At 41.0% G+C, this 25,844-nt stretch overlaps 1 protein-coding gene across 1 annotated transcript; it reads left to right on the top strand.

The window, feature by feature from the left end:
* The first annotated feature begins 7,165 nt into the window (after window positions 1–7,165).
* On the top strand, window positions 7,166–25,385 carry LOC137649406 (SCAN domain-containing protein 3-like). The gene is made up of 2 exons (XM_068382395.1): window positions 7,166–7,431; window positions 24,530–25,385. The coding sequence occupies exons 1-2, from the start codon at window positions 7,166–7,168 to the stop codon at window positions 25,383–25,385; spliced, it is 1,122 nt and encodes a 373-aa protein (XP_068238496.1).
* Window positions 25,386–25,844: the final 459 nt, after the last annotated feature.

Raw genomic sequence — 25,844 nt, 5'->3', positions numbered from 1 at the left:
AATTGGGGGTCAAGTGGGGTTGATCTACCCAGGGAAAACTGGAGATCCTTCTTCTTATCTCAACTTCCATGAGGATAACATCTCCTCTTCTTCACTCAACCTCCTTGAGGGAAACTCCATCGTTCTTCACCCTCAAGACATCAGGGAGGCAGGACCTCTGTCTACATTTCCTTCCACAAGGGAAGGACTAGAGTCCTTTTTCTAAGGTAAGGTGTCTGATTTTGAGATTCTCAATATCCTTACCCAACCTCCCATCCCTTCCTTATCACATCCCATTTTTCCTTATCCTCTAAAGAAATCCTACCCACTGAACCTTGTATCCTATCCCTTATACCCAGACCACGTGTGCCGTTTAGTCCTAGTTTTAATACATTCACCCTGTGACAGTGTTGATTCCCATGTGTAACGTTTAAATCCCTAAGCTTGGCTTTGTCATTTAATTTGCTTAAAAGTCTTAACCACACGACTTCATCGTGTTCCAAGCCGGTAGAAGTAAGTGTGCTGTTAATAATTCAATTTATTTCCCCCTTCCAGGGAACGTGATTGCTGTGCTGGAGTTTCATCCACGGTCCCCCCCAAACTCCATCTGAAGCTCCTCGTGGCATAAATTACAATATAAATAATTAGCTGTTGTGCTCCCCTTTTCTTTTATTAATTTTTATTTAAATATTATTGTAAATACATATATTTGTCAGTATTCCTTGTATCATTGCTGACTGGCGACCTACCATTATTATTTGTTTTGTTATGGCCCTTGAGTCCCTTAAGCAAGGCCGGACTCGAACCAGTGGCCCGTAACATATTGGCGACCAAATGCCAGGATTCGTTAAGACAGTAATTTCAAATTAATTTTATTAAAGTCAAATTCCCCCCTTTTTCTGTCTTTAGCGACTTGACGAACCTCAATTTCATTTCAAGTAAATTATATAATCACTGGAGTTGGAACCGTGGAAGAACACAGCAAAAGCATTCTATTTTCATTGTTAAAGTTTTGTGTTTATTAGTGTGTGTGTTCGCGCCGCGAACCTTTTTGTTTTTAAACCCACGTGGGAGAAGTCTAGTCCTATTGTGTAGCAGGATAGCCAACCGCGTGAGAAGAATTTGTGTCCTTTTTCTGAGTGTTTATTGTCACAGTGGTTAAAATTTTCCATTTATTAAAACATTGTGCATTAGGTGAATGTCTTGTTGTGTTATTTTGTGTTTAAAAAAGAAAATAAGTGAAGTGAAACTTACGATATTTTAGGACCAAAAGCGTGGCAGACTGAGCACGTGTTCATTTCAAAACATGGCCAACCTGGTATAACTCAGCCCGCCGCCATGTTTCCGAACGAAGCCAAGGTATATTGTCTGTTATTATTATCTTTGTTAATTGTTCACCAATTCTATGCAGACCCGAGATTTTAGTCTAATTTCGTTGTATCCACGCACATCAATCGTTTAATATTGTGCACGGAATATATTATCATTTATCTTTAGTGCTAGGATACAGACTAGTCTCATATCGGAACCTTTGGCTTACGATTCACGTAAACGTTTTACGGCAGTGAGGCATCATTCTGTAGAGTAACGGTAAGACCACGTGGTGTTCCTTATTTCAATTTTCTTTTCATTTTCATAGTAAGGGTTCTTAGTTTCATTTTATTACTTTCGTGGGATATTATTTTCATGTACATTATTGATAGGGATAAATTTTTCATTCATATATATTGTGCAGTGAGTGATTGTTTAATTTCGTGTTAAAACTAAGTTTATTGAAATTTACGAAATTTTAGGAAGAAACCGTGGTAGACTAAAACACGTGTTAATTTCCTGTGTGGGTAACCGTAAGCACACGTGGCATTCATTTTTTTCATTTTTCCTGTTGACAAGTAAGGGTATGTAATTTCTTTTTATTACTTTCTCGCGGGATATTATTTTTATGTACATTTTTTTTGAAGGGGATAATTTTCGTTAGACTGTGTAATATGGCTAACCTAAAGATAAAGGACTTATGATGTCACATTTAATTTAAATTTTTTCAGTCAGGGTATAGGATCATTAAGATAAAATATTTGGGAGTGTAATTTATTAAATTCATTTTTCTTCTAAAGGGAAAGTATGTAAAGGGGCTGATGTTTTAACGAAGCATTAAGCAATCTCAGTGACATTGTCTGTTTTATTTTAATTTGTTATACTTTAAGTATAAATACAAACTTGCTTTAAAGTCACAGAGTTGCAAGTGGTGGTGTTGCAAGAACGCACCCACACATTTTTAAAAATCCATTTTTTTTCCTTAAGACTAGCATAGGAGGGTCACACATCGTGGAGATTCCAATTTTTTCCTTAAGACTAGCATAGGAGGGTCACACATCGTGGAGATTCCAATTATTTCCTTAAGACTAGCATAGGAGGGTCACACATCGTGGAGATTCCAATTTTTTCCTTAAGACTAGCATAGGAGGGTCACACATCGTGGAGATTCCAATTTTTTCCTTAAGACTAGCATAGGAGGGTCACACATCGTGGAGATTCCAATTTTTTCCTTAAGACTAGCATAGGAGGGTCACACATCGTGGAGATTCCATTTTTTTCCTTAAGTCTAGCATAGGAGGGTCACACATCGTGGAGATTCCATTTTTTTTCCTTAAGACTAGCATAGGAGGGTCACACATCGTGGAGATTCCATTTTTTTTTCCTTAAGACTAGCATAGGAGGGTCACACATCGTAGAGATTCCATTTTTTTTCCTTATGGCTGGCACAGGAGGGTCACACATCGTGGAGATTCCATTTTTTTCCCCTTAAGACTAGCACAGAGGGTCATTCATTGTTGTGATTCCATTTTTTTTAAGACTAGCATAGAGATTCACCCATTGTTGTGATTTCATTTTTTCAAAAGACTAGCATAGAGATTCACCCATTGTTGTGATTTAATTTTTTCAAAAGACTAGCATAGAGATTCACCCATTGTTGTGATTTAATTTTTTCAAAAGACTAGCATAGAGATTCACCCATTGTTGTGATTTAATTTTTTCAAAAGACTAGCATAGAGATTCACCTATTGTTGTGATTTCATTTTTTCAAAAGACTAGCATAGAGATTCACCCATTGTTGTGATTCCATTTTTTTTATAAGACTAGCATAGGCTAGAGATTCACCCCTTATTGTGATTCCATTTTTTATGACTTGCATAGAGATTCACCCATTATTGTGATTCCATTTTTTATGACTAGCATAAAGATTCACCCATTGTTGTGATTCCATTTTTTTTAAAAGACTAGTATAAAGGTTCACCCATAGTTGTGATTCCATTTTATTTCGTCCAGCATAGTGTCACCCATAGTTGTGACCTCATTTTTCCCTGACTAGCCCAGAGGGTCACCTACTGTATAGTGGTGATTCCATTTTTATTGTGTAGTACAGTTGTCATATATATCATTACTTTTTTTGGATGCATTACAACCGAACAGCCTAAGCTCACCCACTGTCGTGGCCCTGGTTTTCAAGTTAGGCTCTTGTTCAATTACTTGCAAGGCTTGCTACTCGGTGATAGTTCTTTCTTGAGACGCATTTTTACAGCCATTGTGCATTTTCCCCAGCTCCATCTTCATCCTTTCTTCCATGAGACTCTTGCGTAAAGCTAGAACATCTTTCCCCTCCGTGTAATTTCTTGCATGGTCAACATCGTACGTTGTGCTGTTGAGTTTGTTCTTGTCGCTGTCTCCACAAGAAGTTAGCAAAATGACTGCTGCTGAGATCAGTGCATTTGTGGACTTGGCAGAAAGACAAGGTTATGAGGGAGAAGCATTGCGAAGGTATGTGCGAGAGCTCATGAATGAAGACAAAGCCCGGAGAAGAACAGAGCAAGAAAGGATGCGGTATGAAAGAGAGAGAGCGCATGAATTTAGAATGCAGGAGATGGACGCCCGATTGGCACAACTCAACCACTTGCCACCTCAACGCAATGTCGCCAAAGTAAAGCAGGACAATCTCAGGAAGGTCCAGTTCATAGACGGAGTTACCAAAAAACTCCCTACAGTGGAGTTCCAGATAACCACGCCCCAGCTCCATAGGAAGTGCGGACTAGGGGAAATGAGCGACATCGGACATGAGGGCTACGATTTGCGCATGGGTCAAGAGCCCATGACGGTGGCGCGAGTGCCCCTCAGATGCAAGAAGGCTGCCAAGCCGGAGCCTAAAGCATTGAGGGCGCGACCTGCAGGGAAAGACAACTGGGTAGGTACCATTAACCTTGGGGAAATACCTTGGCTAAGTGAGGAGGCCCAAGAGTTTTCCTCCTCCAGCAGTGAGTCTGAGCCTCATACGCCAGAAGTTAATTCTGGTGAAGGTGTGCTGCATCCCACCACAGGGGATAGAGCTATTTCCAGCACCATGCCAGAGGTCTCAGAGGAGGGCCAGGCGTCTCCCCCTTCCAGAAATGAGTCTAAGCTTTGTACCCGAGAGAGCTCCCCAGCTAAAGCAATGATGCTTCCCAACAGGCCAGAGGTCTCAGAGGAGGACCGAGGGGCAGCACCCATCATTCCAGAGACCCCCAGGAGCCAAACAGAGCCCATCCGATTTCAGCTGTCGGACAAGACGCTGGAAAACTACGGGGAAGTTGCTGATTCAGACAAAGCAGAAAGAATTACTCTCTCAAAGGAGAACTTCCTGCAGAAGGATGGGCTGCTCCTCAGAATCACCCGAGGTTCTCACGATCCTGCTGAGGCCCTGCGTCAGCATGTAGTTGTCCCCCATAATTCCCGCTTGCCGGTGCTACGAATGGCCCATGAGGGACTGGGAGAGCACTCTGGGGTGAAGCGCACAACCCAACTGCTGCAGCCCCATTTTTTCCGGCCGGGCTTGCAGAAGGGTGTTAAAGCTTCCGCAACCTCCTGCCATCCTTGCCCAGTCTCCGGTAACTATAAGCAATTAATGCTGAGGGCCTCGCTCCAACTCATCCCATCCATTAGTGTCACAGAACTGACACAATTCTTTTATTGGTATGGCTTCCTAGCCACATTTCAGAAGGACGAAGGTTCCCACTTCATGGCAGAGGAGTCACGACCTCTGACCATTCTCATAATTCATTTTTGGCTTCACCAGGTGCAAGCAAAGATTCCCAACTGTGGGATTTACTTGGATTTCTTCCAGACATGGGATAAACTCCAAACTCAAGAGAATGAGCTCTAAGGCATGGGCTCATCTCTTGAGCATCTTGGATCCTATTGTGCAAACCAAAAGTTCCCGCTGTCATTCCTAAAGGACCGTAATCCTCTAAACTACTTGACTGAGCTACGTAATGGGAATAAAGGGCTCATGAGGTGCGGCATAGACCTCCAGAACTACAACTGGAAGGTCAAGCGCCTAAAGAACTCGTATGAGAGAGATGTGTTCTCCCGGCATTAGTGCCCAATGCACAGTGCCATGTCCATAGCGTAGCCATAGTCAGTAGGTAAATTTAGTTTGTATGAAAAAATATTTATTGGCCTTGGTGTCTCCCCAGGTAGATAAACTTGAGGAGCCATCTTGGCATCATTATTTGTATTTAATTCATTTTCATGTATTTATTTTATCCTTTTTCTTGCATATATGCAAATTTTCTTTAATTTTATGCCTACCACTGCACTAGGTCACTTAACTTTAACCATCTTTTACATTTTAATTTTCAATTTTGCATTTTTTAATTTTTTCAGTTGCTGCCTCACAGCCAGCATACTTATTTCTATGTGGCACTTAAAGTTAATTTACAGTCAAAATACCGTAAAATGATGACCCTAGTTGCAGCTTAGATATTTATCCATTATCGTGGTGAGACTCACTGAGGGAGGAATCATTAAGGCTAGTGGCTTCAGACCTTGCTTGCAGAGTTCTTGTCCTGTTTTAGGACAAAATCTCTGCTAAAATGGGGGGCTGTTATAATGGCGGTCATTACGCCACCTTTTTTTCCAATAACAAAAGACCCCGCCAGCATGGGTCGAAATGCCACGAGTTTTGGGACCCTACCCAGAGTCTCACCCCCCTCCCACCATCCTATACCAGTCTACTCCCCCTGAGATCTCAATTTCAGCTACCTTCTACAAGTCACGTGAGAACATCGAGGTCCCAGGACGAGGGAAGCGAGCTGTGAAGGATGTAGGGACACGAGATCAAGCCTGACCAATAGGACAGCGGTCAGGCCAATCCCCCCTACCCCCCCCCCCCAATTGGGGGTCAAGTGGGGTTGATCTACCCAGGGAAAACTGGAGATCCTTCTTCTTATCTCAACTTCCATGAGGATAACATCTCCTCTTCTTCACTCAACCTCCTTGAGGGAAACTCCATCGTTCTTCACCCTCAAGACATCAGGGAGGCAGGACCTCTGTCTACATTTCCTTCCACAAGGGAAGGAACTAGAGTCCTTTTTCTAAGGTAAGGTGTCTGATTTTGAGATTCTCAATATCCTTACCCAACCTCCCATCCCTTCCTTATCACATCCCATTTTTCCTTATCCTCTAAAGAAATCCTACCCACTGAACCTTGTATCCTATCCCTTATACCCAGACCACGTGTGCCGTTTAGTCCTAGTTTTAATACATTCACCCTGTGACAGTGTTGATTCCCATGTGTAACGTTTAAATCCCTAAGCTTGGCATTGTCATTTAATTTGCTTAAAAGTCTTAACCACACGACTTCATCGTGTTCCAAGCCGGTAGAAGTAAGTGTGCTGTTAATAATTCAATTTATTTCCCCCTTCCAGGGAACGTGATTGCTGTGCTGGAGTTTCATCCACGGTCCCCCCCAAACTCCATCTGAAGCTCCTCGTGGCATAAATTACAATATAAATAATTAGCTGTTGTGCTCCCCTTTTCTTTTATTAATTTTTATTTAAATATTATTGTAAATACATATATTTGTCAGTATTCCTTGTATCATTGCTGACTGGCGACCTACCATTATTATTTGTTTTGTTATGGCCCTTGAGTCCCTTAAGCAAGGCCGGACTCGAACCAGTGGCCCGTAACAGTAAGGGGTTTCCAAAAGAACACCTCTGGACCTTATCTTCCTAGTGAGAAGATGAGGGCATACCTCTTTCCCAAGGCTTCTGCTGACGCTGTTGTTCCCCAGCCTCGGCCGGAGATCCCTCTCGTCCAGATCCCCGTGGATGCTGATGTCGCGGATGCCATGCAGGACATTCAGCTGGACGACAAGATGTCGGACGTGTCCGAACGTGCTGAAGAGGAGCTCCTCGCAGGGGGCGAGGACGAGGATCAAGACCCGAACGTCGTGGAGGAAGAGGATGCCGTGCCATCAGACGCTCCGGTTCAGGCCCCTGAACCTATTCCCTCTACTTCGTCCGCTCTTCCAACAGAGCTGGGACAAGCTCTCTCTTCCATTGTTGTTATGATACAGCAGATGCAGAAGGAGAATAGTCAGAAGGCTGCTGCAATGGAGCTCCAGATGCAGAAGATTGCAGCGTCACGTGGGCCTCCAAAGAAGCTCAACGTGAAAGACCTTCCTGTGTGCTCGGATGCCAACCCGTGGAGGTATGCCGAGCACATGCCGATGACGGTCGGGAAGATCGTCATGTCGGAGAAGCTGGGTTCAGTTCCCCTTGAGGAGGTGGAATTCTGGCCCAGCAGAGGGGCCTATCCGGACTGTTACGTCCGTCTGAAGAAGGAGCCGGCCTCGAAGGAGGAGACGGAACCGAAGGAGGTGATCGTCTTGGATCACGCCAAGGCTCAAGCTTCACTAGCGTCTGGATTGAAGGAGAGGGGCTTCTCAAACTCGAAAGTTGCTGCTTTGAGTAAGAAGCACCCTTCCTTCGTATCCTCTCCGGCTAGGGCCTTCCCCTTTCTGCAGAAAGGGTTCGCGGCTGTTCTGAAGGCAGTAGAGGCTGGCAAACCATGCCCCTCCCTGGAGGAATGTAAGCCCTTGTCTTTGGCCTTGCCGATGGACAACAAGGACTGGAAGGAAGTCCATCTCACATTCTCGGTTGGGAAGTTGGACGCCGATATCGCAGGTCGTCAGTTCGGCGAAAACCTTCCTAAGTTGTCTGAATTCCTTCTGCGGAGGGAACTTGAGACAAAGGAGCGTCTGGCAGCCTCGATGTCTCTCCAGACAACCATGGAGACAATGGCAAGCGACCCTAAGGTGCATGAAATGTTCATGGTAGTGGCCAAGATCCATCTGGCCACGGTGACAAAGGACCTCTATAGCTTTGTCAAGGTGAGGAGGGCCTGCAGGGAGTTTGTGTTCGCCTCGGCCACAGTGAGGCACGAACCAAAGAAACTTATCTTATCCAACATCTGGGGTAAAGATCTCTTCCCCAGTGAGGTGGTTAAGGAGGTGGTGGACAAGGCAGCCACTGAGAATCGGAATCTTCTCCTTGAGTGGGGCCTGTCCCTCAAGAGGAAGTCTTCCCCTGATGAAGGTCCCCAACCGAAGGGAAAGGCGAAGAAATCTAGGTTTTCTTCCCGCCCAGCCAAGCCTTTCAGACCGCAACGTCAACAGCAGCAACAACCAGCTTTGCCTCCGGTGCCACAGATGGTAGCCCAGACCCCGACCACCTTCCAATGGGTGCCCCAGGCCGTGTCATCATCATCCCCAGCATTCAATCCAGTGTTCGAAGGGCAATCGACCACGTTTCGAGCAAAGCCCAGAGGTGCAGCCAGAGGCTCGTCTAGACGCCCCTCTAGGGGAAGAGGATTCAGAGGTGGTCGCGGCCAAGGAGGCAAGACTGCAGGGCAGCAGTCAAAGTGAAGTGTCGCCGGTAGGAGGGAGATTACAGTATTTTCGGGATCGTTGGACCTTCGATCCCTGGGCCCACAGCCTGCTCAAAAATGGACTAGGTTGGAGTTGGTACAGCACTCTGCCCCCGTGCCCTCAATTTTTCCAACACTCCACCCCCGTTTTGGAGGAGTACATTCAAGAACTGTTGGAGAAAAAGGTGATCCGGAGGGTAAAGTCCATCAGGTTCCAAGGGAGGCTGTTTTGTGTTCCCAAGAAAGACTCGGGGAAACTCAGAGTCATTCTGGACTTGTCGCCACTCAACAAGTTCATAGTGAACCACAAGTTCAAGATGTTAACATTGCAACACATAAGGGCCTTACTGCCCAAGAGGGCATTTACCGTCTCCATCGACTTGTCAGACGCCTATTGGCACGTTCCAATCAGTCGCCGTCTCTCCCCCTACCTAGGATTCAAGCTACAACAAAAACTTTACGCTTTCAGAGCGATGCCTTTCGGGCTAAACATAGCCCCAAGGATCTTCACGAAGCTTGCGAGCACAGCGCTCAAACAGTTACGCCTAAAAGGGTTCCAGGTGGTAGCCTACCTGGACGATTGGCTGGTGTGGGCAGCATCCAGAGTGAAATGCTTGCAAGCTTCCCTACAGGTGATTCAGTTCCTAGAATATCTAGGGTTCAAGATCAACAGAAAGAAGTCTCGTCTTTCTCCAGCTCAGAGGTTCCAGTGGTTGGGAATTCACTGGGACCTAGTGTCACACCTTTTTTCCATCCCGATGTCGAAAAGGAAGGAGATAGCGGGGTCTGTCAAGAGACTTCTAGTTTCCGAGAGGATATCAAGACGCGAACAAGAGAGGGTTCTGGGCTCTCTTCAGTTTGCGTCGGTAACAGACCCGGTGCTAAGAGCACAGCTAAAGGATGCAGCCGGGGTTTGGAGAACCTTTGCATCAAACGCGCGAAGGGACTTGAGGAGACCGGTTCCGCTTCGGCTACGTTCTCTTCTCAGACCGTGGTCTCAGGCCAGTCGTCTAAAGAGGTCGGTACCTCTTCAGCCACCTCCCCCGTCAGTGACGATTCACACAGACGCTTCAAAGGTAGGGTGGGGAGGTCACTCTCATCGAAAAAAGGTTCAAGGGACCTGGTCCAAGCTATTCGGGACCTTTCACATAAACTTTCTAGAAGCTATGGCAGTACTTCTTACCCTGAGGAAAGTCTCCCCGCGTCACTCGATCCACATAAGGTTGGTACTGGACAGCGAGGTGGTTGTGAAATGTCTGAATCGGCGGGGATCGAGATCCCCACCTCTCAACCAGGTGATGTTGGCCATATTCCGACTGGCGGAGAAGAAGAAGTGGCACCTGTCAGCAGTTCACCTTCAAGGAGTCCGCAATGTGACAGCAGACGCTCTATCCAGGGTTACACCGATAGAGTCGGAATGGTCCCTAGACGCAGGATCATTCTCCTTCATCTCGAGTCAAGTCCCAGAACTGCAGATAGACCTCTTCGCGACGAAGGACAACAAGAAGTTGCCGCGATATGTGTCCCCGTACGAGGACCCCTTGGCGGAAGCAGTAGATGCGATGTCCCTCGATTGGAACAAATGGTCCAAGATCTACCTGTTTCCCCCTCACAATCTGATGTTGAGGGTCCTCAACAAACTGAGGTCCTTCAAGGGAGTAGCAGCGATAGTGGCCCACAAGTGGCCGAACAGTGTGTGGTTCCCTCTGGCTCTGGAACTACGACTGAAGTTTCTGCCACTCCCGGACCCAGTTCTGTCCCAGCGAGTCCAGAAGTCGACTGTCTACACTTCATTACAGAAAACCCGGACCCTGCAGCTCATGATTTTCTCTCCCTAGCGGTGAAGAAGCGGCTCGGGATCTCGAAAGACAGCATCGACTTCCTGGAGGAATATAAGTGCAAGTCTACTAGAAGGCAGTACGAGTCAGCATGGAAAAAATGGGTGGCCTTTGTCAAAGACAAGAATCCGCATGAGATCTCGATGGATTTCTGCCTGTCCTTCTTCATCCACCTCCACGGACAGGGGCTGGCAGCTAACACGATTTCTACGTGTAAGTCTGCTCTGACAAGGCCCATTCTGTATGCCTTCCTAGTAGACCTCGCTAATGAGATCTTTAACAAGATCCCGAAGGCCTGCGCCAGACTTAGACCTTCAGCTCCTCCAAAGCCTATTTCATGGTCTTTAGACAAAGTCCTTCATTTTGCCTCATTACTGGATAATGAGGAGTGTGCACTGAAGGATTTGACTCAAAAGGTTATCTTCCTTTTTGCTCTAGCGTCTGGGGCCAGAGTTAGTGAGATTGTAGCCCTCTCGAGAGATGAGGGCCGCGTTCAGTTCCTGGATGGGGGAGAACTGAACCTGTTTCCGGACCCTACGTTTCTCGCTAAGAACGAGTTGCCCACCAACAGGTGGGGTCCCTGGAGAATCTGCCCTCTGAAAGAAGATGCATCTCTATGTCCTGTAGAATGCCTAAAGGTCTATCTTCGTAGAACTTCAGACTTCCATGGGGGTCAACTATTCAGAGGAGAAACATCGGGCTCGAATTTATCTTTGAATCAACTCAGGGCGAAAATTACATACTTTATTCGCAGAGCGGATCCTGACAGTTCACCCGCAGGTCATGATCCGAGGAAAGTTGCTTCATCCTTAAACTTCTTTAACTTTATGGATTTTGAACACCTTAGTTCATATACTGGCTGGAAGTCTTCCAGGGTATTCTTTCGCCACTATGCTAAGCAAGTGGAGCAGCTAAAGAGGTCTGTGGTAGCAGTTGGTTGCGTCGTTAACCCTGCTGTTTAACTATGCGAGGAACAGTGGATTTAATTGGGACTTTTAATTCCAGGGTGAGTGTATAGTTATATGCGGTGCTATAACTAGGAGTGAGGGCTCCGGGAGCCCACAGTGACTGTTCCGGCGTTATGGTGATTGTAGCATAAGTACAGACATGTGTGCCGAGCGTTTGTGACGCTAATGTCAGTGGCTAGTAACATGGACTTTTAACTTTGATACCTTGGTACGTGAAAAGTGACTCGATTGTTTTCTTTCAGATAACCATATATCCGTTTACTACAGTACTTGTGCAAATTGTTGGTCATCCACCTATCATATGTATATAATTGTGGTAACCATGTCTATTTATTGTTGATCAATAAACTTGTTCTCGGGAACCTTGCGTCTCCTTCACCTATGTTGATTTCTTTTCAGTTATTGAGCATTCAGCCTATGTATATTAATCGGGGATATCTATAATAGCCTGTTCCTTGATGCAAGCCTTGTTGCATTGGTTTATACTTTCCTTAGTATAAAGGGCTCCATCCTTCTCAGAGGACGGTAGCGGCAGCAAGTTTATTCCTACACAGATATAACCTTTTTGTCCAATTCAATTTCGACCAGGGGACTGGCCGATATTTCCTTTGGATGCTGTAGTTCCTTACAGACTATGCTTTACTTCATATAGAGTGAGACCACTATATTGTATGGGCTTGCGAGTGATTCATACATAGGTATATGTACTCTTCGTTCCTTTCTAGAGTCTAGTAGGACTCCTCCCTGTAGGGGGCAGGAAGCGCTATCATGGTTTATGGTTAGTGAAAGGATGTATAACGGTAACATCTTAGGTCTTTCAGTCGAGCTGACTAAGAAATATTTCTGAGGAGTGCGGCACGTATTGAGAATCCACAGATACAGTAATGCTCTGGTACACTTCCATCAGGACGACATGGCTTGAGCCCAAAAAACGGATTTTGAGCGAAGCGAAAAATCTATTTTTGGGTAAGATGGCCATGTCGTCCTGATGGACCAGCCCTGTCCCTTTTCCTTTAAAAAAAAAAAAAAAAAAAAGGAAAAGGGCTGTAGGACCCCTCCCTACATACAGTATCTGTAGCACCTCGTGTATCGCTACAAGGAATACAGATGGCGCCGCGAGCGGCGCAGGGCACGCTTACGAAACGGGGAGGAGAGATGCCTTACGAACGGCTCCCCCCTTTCTTATCGTTTTCGTTTTCTTGCCATTTGACCCCTACGAAGTGTTAACTCTGTTCGGGGTACAGATTGCCATGTGGCGTGTCAAGAATACGTCCGCTGATATTTACGATATCCCTGAGGTCTTTTTTAGGGATATTCGCTCCAGGAGTTAGAATTCTGGGTACCTTAAGGTAAATTCTCTGGGAATATCGCCGTAGTTGTAATATACCCTAGGAAGCTACCTTAGAGGAACTTCCATCAGGACGACATGGCCATCTTACCCAAAAATAGATTTTTCGCTTCGCTCAAAATCCGTTATATACACACGAACAGTGCCTAAGCTAGGACCAGGCAAGGCCATACAATTGCTGTTGATAGCTCAGTATGTAGACCTATAGGCTTCCCAAAACCCCCTCATTTGTAGCTCAGAAAGATGTTGATGTTTGAGTCACTACAAGAAATCATCCAGCTTGAGCGGGTCTCGAATCCCAGTATAGCAGATCGTTAGGCAGGAACGTTTCTACTAGGCTACCAAACCAGTCATCTCCAAAATTCTTTTTTAAGAAGTATGAATTCACTCCTAAGATGAGATAAAGATTTGCATTCCAGAAATGGAGCTACACATACTCTTATGATAGAGTTGATAGTGATGTGTGTCTGAACTAGTGGTGAGACCTTCGGAAGAAATCCTAGTAAAGACATTAATTTTGATGAACAAGCAACGTTGTGGAGTTGGAAAATTAGTCATGAAATAGGCTAGGTGTAGAATGTATCATGTTTGCAGATGCTATGGTAATTACTGGCGATAGAGAATAAATAACAGTAAGTAGAATAACATTTGTTTTTACCACGCCAGGCAATAAAAACCAGAAAAAACCTCATGATAATATGAATGATGATATTATAAAAGTCATTTTTCAGAAAAGGAGACCATTGACGTTGTAAATGAAAAAAGAGGTGAGTAGCTAAATAGGTGAAGCAACTATGACAGAAGGGTATGTGCAGTGTGTACAGTGAACCCTCGTTTATCGCGGTAGATAGGTTCCAGACCCGGCCGCGATAGGTGAAAATCCGTGAAGTAGTGACACCATATTTACCTATTTATTCAACATGTATATTCAGACTTTTAAAACCTTCCCTTGTACGTAGTACTGTTAACAAACTACCCTTTAATGTACAGAACACTTAATGCATGTACTACAGTACCCCAAACTAAAACAGGCACAAATATTAAAGGCAATTTTATATCATGCGTTTCCTAAACACGCTAAAAAGCACGATAAAAAATGGCAACCAATGTTTTGTTTACGTTTATCTCTGATCATAATGAAGAAACAAACTCATTTAGTGTACACATATGTATAGGTTGGTTTTTGCATCGATTATATTGATTATACGAGTATGTTGATTTTGTTATTACCAATGTTTTACTTAATTTTTCTTAGGACTTCCAAATGAAATGTTTTTCTTTATGACGCCGCCTGAAACGACGGCGTCATAAAGTACGCTCAGTAAACAACCACGCTCAGAACAAAGAAGGCATTTAACGCGCCTGATGAAAGTGATAAATAATGATATTTACAGTAAAAGCATTTACAAAATATGTTATTACAAATATTATTTACCGTATCTATATAAAATCATGCAGTACATACTGTACGTAGCAAAGCAGGAAAACAATTTACGAGAGAGAGAGAGAGAGAGAGAGAGAGAGAGAGAGAGAGAGAGAGAGAGAGAGAGAGAGAGAGAGATTGTTTTACGTACGTAAATGTAAATTTTAAACAAAAAAAATATGATAGGTTACAACATGTATACTCTTCAGACTTTTAAAACCTTCCCTTTAACTTAATGCATACAGTACTAAACTATAAAACAGGCACAAATATTAAAATGTTAGAATATTAAAGTAAAAAATAAAGATTGTTACTGTACTCACCACGAAAGAAGTTCAAGAAAAACTTGAATGATGATGGCGATGAATTTGCTGCACAGTAGAAATGATGATGATGAAGCTGATGATGTCTTCTACTGTGCAGCCAATAATAGTCTCTTCAGACGGAGGTGTCTTTTCCTGGGACACCTCTTCAACTTCTTCAATTTCTTCCGAAGGCGTACTAGCAGGAGGAACTGGCTCTTTTTTGCGAGGCTGGAAGAACATTGTGATCGGAAGTTGCTGCCGCTGCTTCTTTTTCGCTCTAAGAGCATCCTGTAGGGAGTCATGATGTCATCGACCTTGCTGGAGAATTGCATAGACCGACCCATATCCTCGTCCCACTCTTGCAACATTTCTTTCAACTCCTTCGCATGGTAGCAGGCCTTGGCAAGCCGTTCTAATGTTAAGCCCGTTTCTTCGACATTATCTTGGGTCTCTTCCTGTGTTTCACTCTCTTCTTCACTTGCTGATTTCGTCAGGTTTTCTAGGTCTGCGTCAGTTAGCGGCTGGGAATGGCAGTCCAACAACTCGTCGACGTCTTCAGTCGTCATGTCCCCAAACCCGTCACCTCCAGTTATGGCAGCCAACTGCACAGATTTGCGTATTGCAGAGTGTTGGATTTCAGACGGAGTAAATCCCTCGTCGTCGTAAACAATCTGGGGCCACAACTTCTTCCAGCTCGCATTCACGGTTGCAGGTTTCATTTCTTGCAGTCCCTTCTGAATATTCTTCAGGCACGTGGCTATGGTGTACTGCCGCCAGTACGCCTTCAAGTTAAAATCTTCATCCTCATCATCTTGGGCAGCATCCACACACGCAACGAGGTCCACCAAGGTATTCTTCGTGTAGAGGGCCTTGAACGCCCTGATAACCCCCTGGTCCATCGGTTGAATTAATGACGTGGTGTTGGGTGGCAGGAACTCAACCTGAATGCCCTCATGCGACAGATCAGTTGCGTGTCCACCAGCGTTATCCATAAGGAGAAGGATCTTGAATGGCAAGCCCTTCTCTACGAGATATTTGCTGACTTGCGGGATGAAACACTGGTGGAACCAGTTGGAGGTCAGCATCTTCGTAATCCATGCTTTTGGATTATGCATCCAGTACACGGGAAGGAGATTCTTGTTTTTATTTTTCAAAGCGCAAGGATTTTTCGACTTATAAATAAGCCCCGGCTTTAGCAAAAATCCAGCAGCATTGCCACATATCACGAGGGTAACGCGATCCTTGAATGCTTTAAAGCCAGAGGCTTTGGCTTCCTCTTTGAACAGGAAAGTTCGCGACGGCATTCTCTTCCAAAACAAGCCGGTCTCATCCATATTAAAGACTTGTTCCGGCTTGTATCCACCTTCGGCGATAATATTCTTGAACGTCTGGTTCACGTAAGTTTTAGCAGCGGCAGTGTCAGCCGAAGCAGCCTCGCCATGCAGGGAAATGCTTTTCAGAGCGAAGCGTTTCTGAAACTTCGCGAACCATCCTTTGCTGGCGGAAAAACGTTGTTTCTGAGGCTGGGAATCAGTGGATGTCCCTGGTTGAGGTTCATCTGCATCATCATCTTCTTCAGCATGGTTGCCATCGTCGTCTTGAGGTTCCTTTGCCGCAAAATTCTCATACAAGCTCAAAGCCTTTGTTCGGATGGTGTTCGTGTCCAAGGCTATGTTCTTCTTCCGGCAGTCGGCAATCCACACAGCTAAAGCACCTTCCATGCGTACGATCGTTTTATTACGCGTGGTAACGACTCGCTTCGCTGATCTGCTAAAGGTGATTGCAGCCGCCTTTCTAATGTTCGCCTCGACCTTCTTGATATAGCGAACGGTGGATTCATTGATTCCAAAATGGCGGGCTGCGGACGCAAAACTTCTACCGTCTATAAACATATCGAGAAGCGTCACCTTCTCAGCAATCGTCATCATCCTTCAGTGGCGTTTAGGCTCACTACCAGCCTTCACAAACTTAACAACGTCTACTCAGCGATACGGCGTAAGAGAAAGTGGCCGCAAACAGAGGCTGGAAGTTGGAGATGCGGGCAAAACACCAATCACAGGCTAGATAACAAAACTTGAGTTCTGATTCGTCATCTATCAGCGCTTGAACCAATCACAACCCATCTTATATGATGCGTAGGTTACCAATTCAAAGTACAAGATACCCCGCGTATACTGTACAGTAATAATAATAATAATAATAATAATAATAATAATAATAAATAATGATAATAATAATAATAATAATAATAATAATAATAATAATAATAATAATAATAATGATAGCTTTACGTACGCTATTTTACGCTTTTGTTGTAGGATGTGTGTCTCTCTCTCTCTCTCTCTCTCTCTCTCTCTCTCTCTCTCTCTCTCTCGCTCTCTCTATCTCACTCTCTCTCTCTCGTACGCTTATTCGAAATGTGATTTTTGCAACAAAGAATATTATTGGATGCAGTACTACGTACGTATACATACAAAAGATTCATGGAAAAGAAGCACATCCATTACATTTGTAGTACACTAGTAGCCATCAACAGCCTTACACCATTCTAATATGGTATGACTGCATCTGATTTTTATTTCATGTTCAATTTAATTTTACTACGTACTGTATACAGTACTGAATTATCGTATGATCACATTCTCTTTTCGTGTTTTATTTCTTTCTGTGCTTAATTATATGTCATATGTAATGCAATGAACAATCAGTAAGAGCAGATATTACCAATTACAGTATTAATGGAATTACAGGTAACGAAATATCGTATTTGGGGTCTTCAGATATCGCGGTATTTTCGAAATTTCCGGAAAATCCGCGATATGTATATATATATATGGGTTATGGAAAAAATCCGTGAAGTGGTGAATCCGCGATGGTCGAACCGCGAAGTAGCGAGGGTTCACTGTACACAATTTGGAAGAGAGCTGAATTGGTTGATAAAGCCAAGGCGAGAGTGTGGAAGCTTTAGAGGCAGATCTTTCCAATGCGTATGTTGAATGTAATAAGAAAAATACTTGCTACAAAAAAAAAATGAGAGAAAAACAACAATAGGCCCATGGAGGTTAGAATACTATAGCATAGATGATAAGATGGAATGAATTATTTTGTGGTAGTGGATAGAATGGAGTGTGGTAGCTGGCTAAAAGTCTGTCATTCGATGTTAGGAGAGGTAAAGAGGGAAACCAGAAAGTGTAGAAGGGTTCGAAAAGTCGTCTTACATGTTGTTGCCATAGCCTTCTATTTTCATCAAGATATATTCTCTTCTATAAAAGCCACTTCATATCGAACAAATACAAGCAACCGTGCGTTTGTTCACTAGCGTGCACAAGAGTATTTCCCAATCAATATTACGAAAAAGGTTTGTTACATTTTCCAAAGAATCTCCTTGTATATTTTGTTTGCGGATTCTACTTTTCGCCGAAGACAATAAGAAAGTTATAATCACAGGAAACAAAAGTCATGTAGAGAAATTATTTGATCTCATAACTAAGTAACCCTTAATTTAAAACCAATAAGCTAATGGATTTATCAATTAAATGAAAAATTATAAGCCTATCTAATCTTAAATCATTACGATCATTTTGATGCGAGGTTTAAAAGATCATGAAGCAATGATTAATTAGGGTTTCTCTTTTGCAAGAAAAGTAATAGAAGGAAATTACTAATGATGAACAATATAACTGACACAACAGTAAATTTACTCAACGTGCTAGCTAGGTAAATTCAAGAACCCGTGCCTTACGAAAGCTGGGATTATCTTAAGTGAAAAATGGGTTAGCAACATACATTTTCATGAAAATACATATGCATTCAAATTCACACTAGAGTCCAACAGGTACTTCTGATAATTGAGTTGAGTACTGACTTACGTATTAGACCATGACTCATGGGATAATACCAATGGGAAAAATAGATCACACAGAAGTTCCTACCTTGTGTTTTATATTTGGTCGCATCTAATAGAGCTGTTAGAAATCTTAACAAATTATTAGCGATCGTAACTGGAGAGACTCATAGCCATTCCATACAAACTTTCAAGGTTACATCAAACTCATGTCAACCATAAATGACCGCAATTCTATCTTATCCAACAACTTACACCTACATTAAATTTCATTTTGAACAGCCAAAAAGCAAGACATTGTTGATTATAATTCACATTATCACCAAAGAAGTGCATTTCTAGCCAACATACTCTGAAACATATTTCATTTTGATCTCTTATCAACCAATCCTTGATATCTTATATTTTCAACACGTGTCACACATATTAACTCCATCATAAGGCTTTTCTATGTTCATGGATGTGGCATAAAACTTTTCCCTTCACAAGCTTTATCTATGTTCATGAATTTTGCATAAAACTTTTTCCGTTCAAAAGCTTTTTCTATGTCCATGAATATGGCATACAACGTTTTCCTTTCACCAGCTTTTCTATGACCATATATGTGGCATACAACCTTTCCATTCACAAGATCTTTTTTATGTTTATTTATGTGGCATGCAACCTTTTAGCTCACAAGGTTTTACCATGTTCATGGAGGTGGCATACAAGTTTTCCCTTCACAAGTATTTTCTATGATCATGTATGTGGCATACAATCTTTCCCTACTCAAGCTTGTTCTTTGTTCATACAACTTTTTCCTTTATAAGTTTTTTTCTATATCCATGGATGCGGCATACAACTTTTCCCTTCGCAATTTTTCTTTTTTATGTTCATGAATGTGGCATACAACTTATCCCTTCACAAGACTTTTCTATGTTCAGGAGAGCGGTGTACATCCTTTTCCATCCATAATCTTTTTCTATGTTGGTTTGTGTGGCATACAATATTTTTCCTTTACAAGCTTTTTCTATGTTTATGTATGTGGCATACAACCTTTCCCTTCAGAATCTTTTTCTATATTCATATATGTTTATAGGTAGTAGGTTGGCCAGGGCACCAGCCACCCGTTGAAATACTAACACTAGAGAGATATGGGGTCCTTGGACTGGCCAGTCAGTACTGCAGTGGGTCCTTCTCTCTGGTTGCAGTTTACTATCTCTTTGCCTACACAGACACCGAATCATAGCCTCTGTACCATGGTCTTCCACTGTCTTGGATCAGAGTTCTCTTGCTTGAGTGTACACGGAGGCACACTATTCTATCTAATGTCTCTTCCTCTTGTTTTATTGAAATTTTTATAGTTTACATAGTAAAAATTTATTTTAAAAATGTTACTGTTCTCAAAATATTTGATTTTTCCTAGTTTCTTTTCCTCACTGGGTTATTTTTCCTGTTGGGTAACCTTGGAGTTATTGCATTCTGCTTTTCCAACTGGGGCTGTAGCTTTGCAAGTAATAATAATAATAATAATAATAATAATAATAATAATAATAATAATAATAATAATAATAATAATAATAATACAACCTTCCCCTTCACAAGCTTTTTCAATATTCATATATGTGGCATATAACCTTTCCCTTCACATGCATTTTCTATATTCATATATGTGACATATAATATTTCCTTCACAAACTTTTTCTATGATCATGTATGTGATATACAACTATTTACATTCACAAGCTTTTCTATGTTCATGGATGTGTCATATAACCTTTCCCTTCCCAATATTTTTCTATGTTCATGTATGTGGCATTCAACCTTTCCCCTTCACAAGCTTTTTCTATGTTCATGCATGAGGCAGATAACCTTTTCCTTTCACAAGCTTTTATATGTTCATGTATGTGGCATGCAACTTTTTTCTGTTCTCAAGCTTTTTCTAAGTTCATGTATGTGGCACACAACCTTTTCCTTTCATAACCTTTTTCTATGTTCATGTAAGAGGCAGAAAACATTTTACCTTCATAAGCATTTTCTATGTTCATTGCTGTGGCATACAATTTTTCCATTCACAAGCTTTTGCTATATTCTTGAATGTGGCGTACAACATTTCTCTTCCCAAGCTTTTTCTATGTTCATGTATGTGACATACAAAATATTTCTGTTCACAAGCTTTATCTATGTTCATGTATGTGACATACAAAATATTCCTGTTCACAAGCTTTTTCTATGTTTATGCATGCGGGATACATCTTTTTTCCATTCACAAACTTTGTCTATGTTCATGGATGTTTATATAACCTTTTCCTTTCATCGGCTTTCTCTGTTTGTATATGAGGCTCAAACTTTTTCATTTCTCAAGCTTTTTCTATATAACTGGATGTAACATACAGCTTTTCCCTCCACGAAATTTTACTATGTTCATAGATGTAGCATGCAACCTTTTTCTTCACAAGCTTTTTCTATGTTCCAGCATGTGGTATATATAGTTTTCTGTTCACAAGCTTTTCAGGGTTCCTTCATGTGGCATACAACCTTTTCCTTTCAAAAGATTTTTCTATGTTTATATATGAGGCTCACAACTTTTTCTATTCGCATGTTTTTTCTATGTAACTGAATGTATCATACAACTTTCCCTGTCCTGAGTTTTTCCAATGTTAATAGATGTAGCATACAACCTTTCTTTCCCCAAATTTTTCTATGTTCATATGTGTGGCATACAGCCTTTTCCTTTCAAAAGTTTTTTCTATGTTTGTGTACTTGGCATATATTATTTTACCTTCACATACTTTTTCTGTGTTCATGTATGAAGCATTCAATATTTTCCATTATTTTTCCATGTTCATTTACATGGTATACAACCTTTTCCCTTTACTTTGAAACGCTATAAGATATTTTGATAAACACTTATTTCATACACCGTCTGCTAGGTTTAAAAACACACTTTCTTATATTGACTGACCTATTATTAATCTTACATTCCATCAAAATCCTAACCTACTAAGAAACCTTAAGCAATTGCAATTCTTATAGCTGTTTTTATCACATTAAACGTTACACAACGGAATAACTTTCAATCTCACTAATTTTGGGAGACCTAAATCATATCACCTACATACTTTGACAATTTCCATGTATTTCCATCAACTCCAAGGTTTTTTCCTCTCTTCAACCTGTTGCCCACCTTTCTTTTAACCCCAGCAACTACCATCACAAACATTCTCAGACTCACACGCAACCTTTTAAGTTTAGTACCATCCAGTTCTACCCCTTTTTCCCCCCTACACATATCAATTCCTCAAATACTCACTCATTTGATCCAGAATTACTTTCGTGAGCGTCAGAACCTCTTTGTTTGCATATTTCATTCCCTTATACATTTATTTTTTGATTTTTTTCCTATAATTCTTCATCGCCTTGTCAGCACTGTTAATGCTACTTGATATTTTTTTCATATATTACTTTATTTTTCATTACCCTGTTAATCTATTTCATACCTTCCACCTGCTCTTCTTATCTGTCATTAAACAGCATCTTGAATACTCTCCTCTTTTCCTCCCTTAAATCCTTTATTTCCTCATCCCAGAAGTTGTTATTTTCATCCTGTCTTCTTATCCTACTTTACACAAGATTCCCCCTGCTGCCCTCATAACACCTTCTTGCCATTTGAAAAAGAAAAATAACTCCCAGGCTGATGTTTTGCCCACAGTACATACATTTTCTCTTCCCATATTCTTCCCACTCCTTTCTTACCAAACTCATCTTTCTTAATTACGTTCAGTCTTATTTCCACTTTCCTCTGCAATCTATACAACCCTACCTTCTGAATCCCCTCAATAATGACCATATGTACCTTCAGTCACCCCCCTTCTAAAAAAGTACATCCATCAACTTACCCTATCTAATGTGTGCTACTCTATAATCAAAATTTTTCCTCATCATTTTGTATTTTCTTTGCACTTTTACAATCACACATATCTGAAGTATTGCTTATCTACTTAAGATCACGTTTATTCTTCTCTCCAGTCTAATATTGTATGTATGTTCGTTTCTTGATTACTAAAATCTATTAATTCTACTTAAAAACAATATTTTGTAGGTTGAAAGGTCACTCATGAATGGCAGAGACCAGGGACTGTGACAATGCCCTACAGACTGACCACATCTGCTCAGCTCCTGAGCACCCTCCCAATAAAGCTAGAGCAGGGGTTCTCAACCGGGGTCCACATGGACCTTAGGGGTCCTCGGAATATTTCTGGGGATCCACAGGCAAAACAAAACAAATTGGGGGTCCACAGTGATATTTTGGTGGTCCATGATGAAAACCAACTCATGATGATTTTTACTATCAAAAATTTAATTTCTACTGCAATTTTGACTGGACGATTATACAACGTCAAGAAAGAAGTGGCAGTTACCTTCCTAAATAGGTTGGACCATAATCTCCTTAGGGAATTTATTCCAGAAATACTTCGATCTGTCGAATCCTTCTATATTCGACCCCTGAAATCTTAAATGTTAGGGGAAAGTCATCCTTTTCGACCAAAAACAATCTGACCAAGCTTCAAGTTAATCCTCTGCCCTAATTAACACCTTGGTGCTAATGAGGAACCCCTATCGATAAAGAGTACTGACCCAGGACCGCTAATCTATTATTATAGGTGGCCGTGACCATCATTGGTCATTTCACACAAGAATTATTAAGTAAAAAAGGACAGATATCACAAAAAACATATCTATATATATATATATATATATATATATATATATATATATATATATATATATATATATATATATATATATATATATATGAAGTATATGGAAAATTGACCGGCTTAGTCAAGAGTGAGGACAAATTCTTTGCGTTGAGACGATAAGGATTACTAGGAGGTAGGTAGATTACTGACCCTTCAAATCACCTCCCACCGCGCCCAGGTGTTCAAGTGCCCTATGTCTATTCCTGTGGATCAACTATAGGGGAAATTTATTAAAAAATGCATTCACCCAGGCAGTTGACTTCATTCTAACGTTGAACTCCATCGTGGAAAGGTAAGAGAGATTAAGAAGTTCCTAGTATAGACATTCTACCTTTTTTTTTTTTATTTCTGCATTTCAATAAGGAAAAAATCACTTCCCAGTATAAAAGTATGAAAAGACTGAAGAGAAAAATGGCAAATTTTTCCCTTTTTGATACAAATTTTAAATATCAATTCATATCTTGTCAATTATCTGAATATAAGTATCAGCTTTGAGGAAGTTAAAAATGTCAATGATGACCCTAATGATAATAGTGAATGACTTTTATAGTTTTTTTTTAATCATCCAAGTTATTTTAACTATAACATTTCTATTTACCAGTTTTACCTCAAACACTTACCTTGCACTCTTTCTAAATATGTGTTATATTGTCGAAAAATATATAATAATGAATAGCAATATATGTAGTTAGATATTATGAACTGCAATAATTGTATTACCAGCTCTATATATATATATATATATATATATATATATATATATATATATATATATATATATATATGTGTGTGTGTATATATATATATATATATATGTATATATATATATATATATATATATATATATATATATATATATATATATATATATATATATATATATATATTCTTTTGCAGACATCCCATGGCTACTCCAAATAGAAAGAAGTGCCGACAGTATTCCGTTGAATATTTGTCTTACGGATTTATTCAAGTACCACATAATGAAACGAAACCAATGTGCCTCATATGTATGGATGTACTTTCAAATGATAGTATGAAACCTTGTAAACTAAGAATCAATCTAGAAAAGAAGCACACAGGAAAGAAAGATCACCCAGTAGAATACTTTAAAAAACTTCGTGATGATATCCAAACTAGAAAAACAGTGTCTCAAGTGTTTAATAACATAGTGAGCAAAATGTGCTATGGTTTACTGGCATCATATGAAATTAGCAAAATAATAGCAAAAGCAGAAAAACCCCATAATGTTGGTAAAATAGTAATTCTACATGCAGTGTCCTTTACAATATCGTCAGTTATGAAAAAAATGCAAGTGAAATTATTAATATCCTCCATTTAAGCAACTCTTCTGTGTCACGACGCATTGATGAAATGGCAGAGGATGTAGAAAAACAATTGATATCCCATTTGCAAGTGAAACAGTTTACCCTTCAACTTGATGAATCCACTTTAAGAGATAATGAGGCCATTTTATTACCATATATTAGATTTAACAGTGATGAAGGACACAAAGAGGAGATACTTTTTGCTAGAAGTCTTGTGACAGACACAAAAGGTGAAACAATTTTTAATGAAGTTGTTACTTATTTCCAGCAAAACAATATTCCACTCAAAAATATAATCGCTTTTGCTACTGATGATGCACCTTCGATGACAGGCAGATACAAAGGTTTTATTGTACATTCAAAGAAAGCTCTCCCGGAAGTATTTTGTATTCACTGCGTGCTACACCGTCAACACTTAGTTGCAAAGAAATTGAGTGCACATCTGCATGAGGCCCTTACTATAGTAGTACAAGTGGTTAACCATATAAAATCAAATTCTCTCAGAGACCGCCTTTTTCATGAATCTTGTAAGCAAAATGGAGAAGAGTTTGAAAGGCTTGTATTACATACAGAGGTGAGATGGCTATCAAAGGGAAATTGTCTTCAGCGTTTCATTGCACTTTGGGATTCTATTGTTTCCTTTCTTGCTAATACACAACTTGTAGAACAGCTGCTTGCAAATAAATGTGATGTGTTTTTCTTATCAGATATATTTGAAAACTTGAATTCTCTTAATAAACAGCTCCAAGGAAAAGATTATGATCTGATATCTAGTGGAAGTGCTATTGTTGCTTTTCTGAGGAAACTACAGTTGTATAAAAATAATATCAGGCTGTGGCGGGATGTTGCAAAACAACCCCCACACCCTTGAATCACTCTAAACAGACCAATGTCTCCTCAATACAAACTTTCCCCTTACGTTATCAGCAGCGGGACTCTTGGACAAAAGGACAAAAAACAAACCAAAACATAACTTTAAAACTATATTTCCTAATACTAAAAACAATCACTTAATACTAAAAATCACCAACCATATTCCATAACCAAAAAAATAATCACAACTCAGTAATGCAATCTTAACTTAACACAAAATAAACATTAATAAAAAAAACCTCCGCAATCAAATAAACCCTAACAAAACTTAAACGCTAAAATATACCACAACCACAAAGATAAACAGAAATATTTTATATTTCTGAGTGGACACCTTCGTCCACACAAGGGCCAACAGTCTTTTATAGGCAACTACCACAGCTTTGTGGTCAACAATCCACTGCGTGGCAAATTGCCACCACTGCCTCCCTAATTGGGGTCCGGGATGTCATCATCG

This window comes from Palaemon carinicauda, chromosome 11, assembly GCF_036898095.1.
Source record: "Palaemon carinicauda isolate YSFRI2023 chromosome 11, ASM3689809v2, whole genome shotgun sequence".
Lineage (NCBI taxonomy): Eukaryota > Metazoa > Arthropoda > Malacostraca > Decapoda > Palaemonidae > Palaemon > Palaemon carinicauda.
The sequence above is the reverse complement of the archived record's forward strand: the minus strand, read 5'-3'. Positions and strand labels throughout refer to the sequence as shown.

Bases quoted from the DNA above. Each gene is read 5' to 3' on its own strand.
- LOC137649406 (XM_068382395.1), top strand. From the start codon at position 7,166: ATGTCGGACGTGTCCGAACGTGCTGAAGAGGAGCTCCTCGCAGGGGGC. The intron at 7,432-24,529 runs GTCACGTGGGCC...CCTCCATTTAAG, and splicing joins CAGATGCAGAAGATTGCAGC to CAACTCTTCTGTGTCACGAC.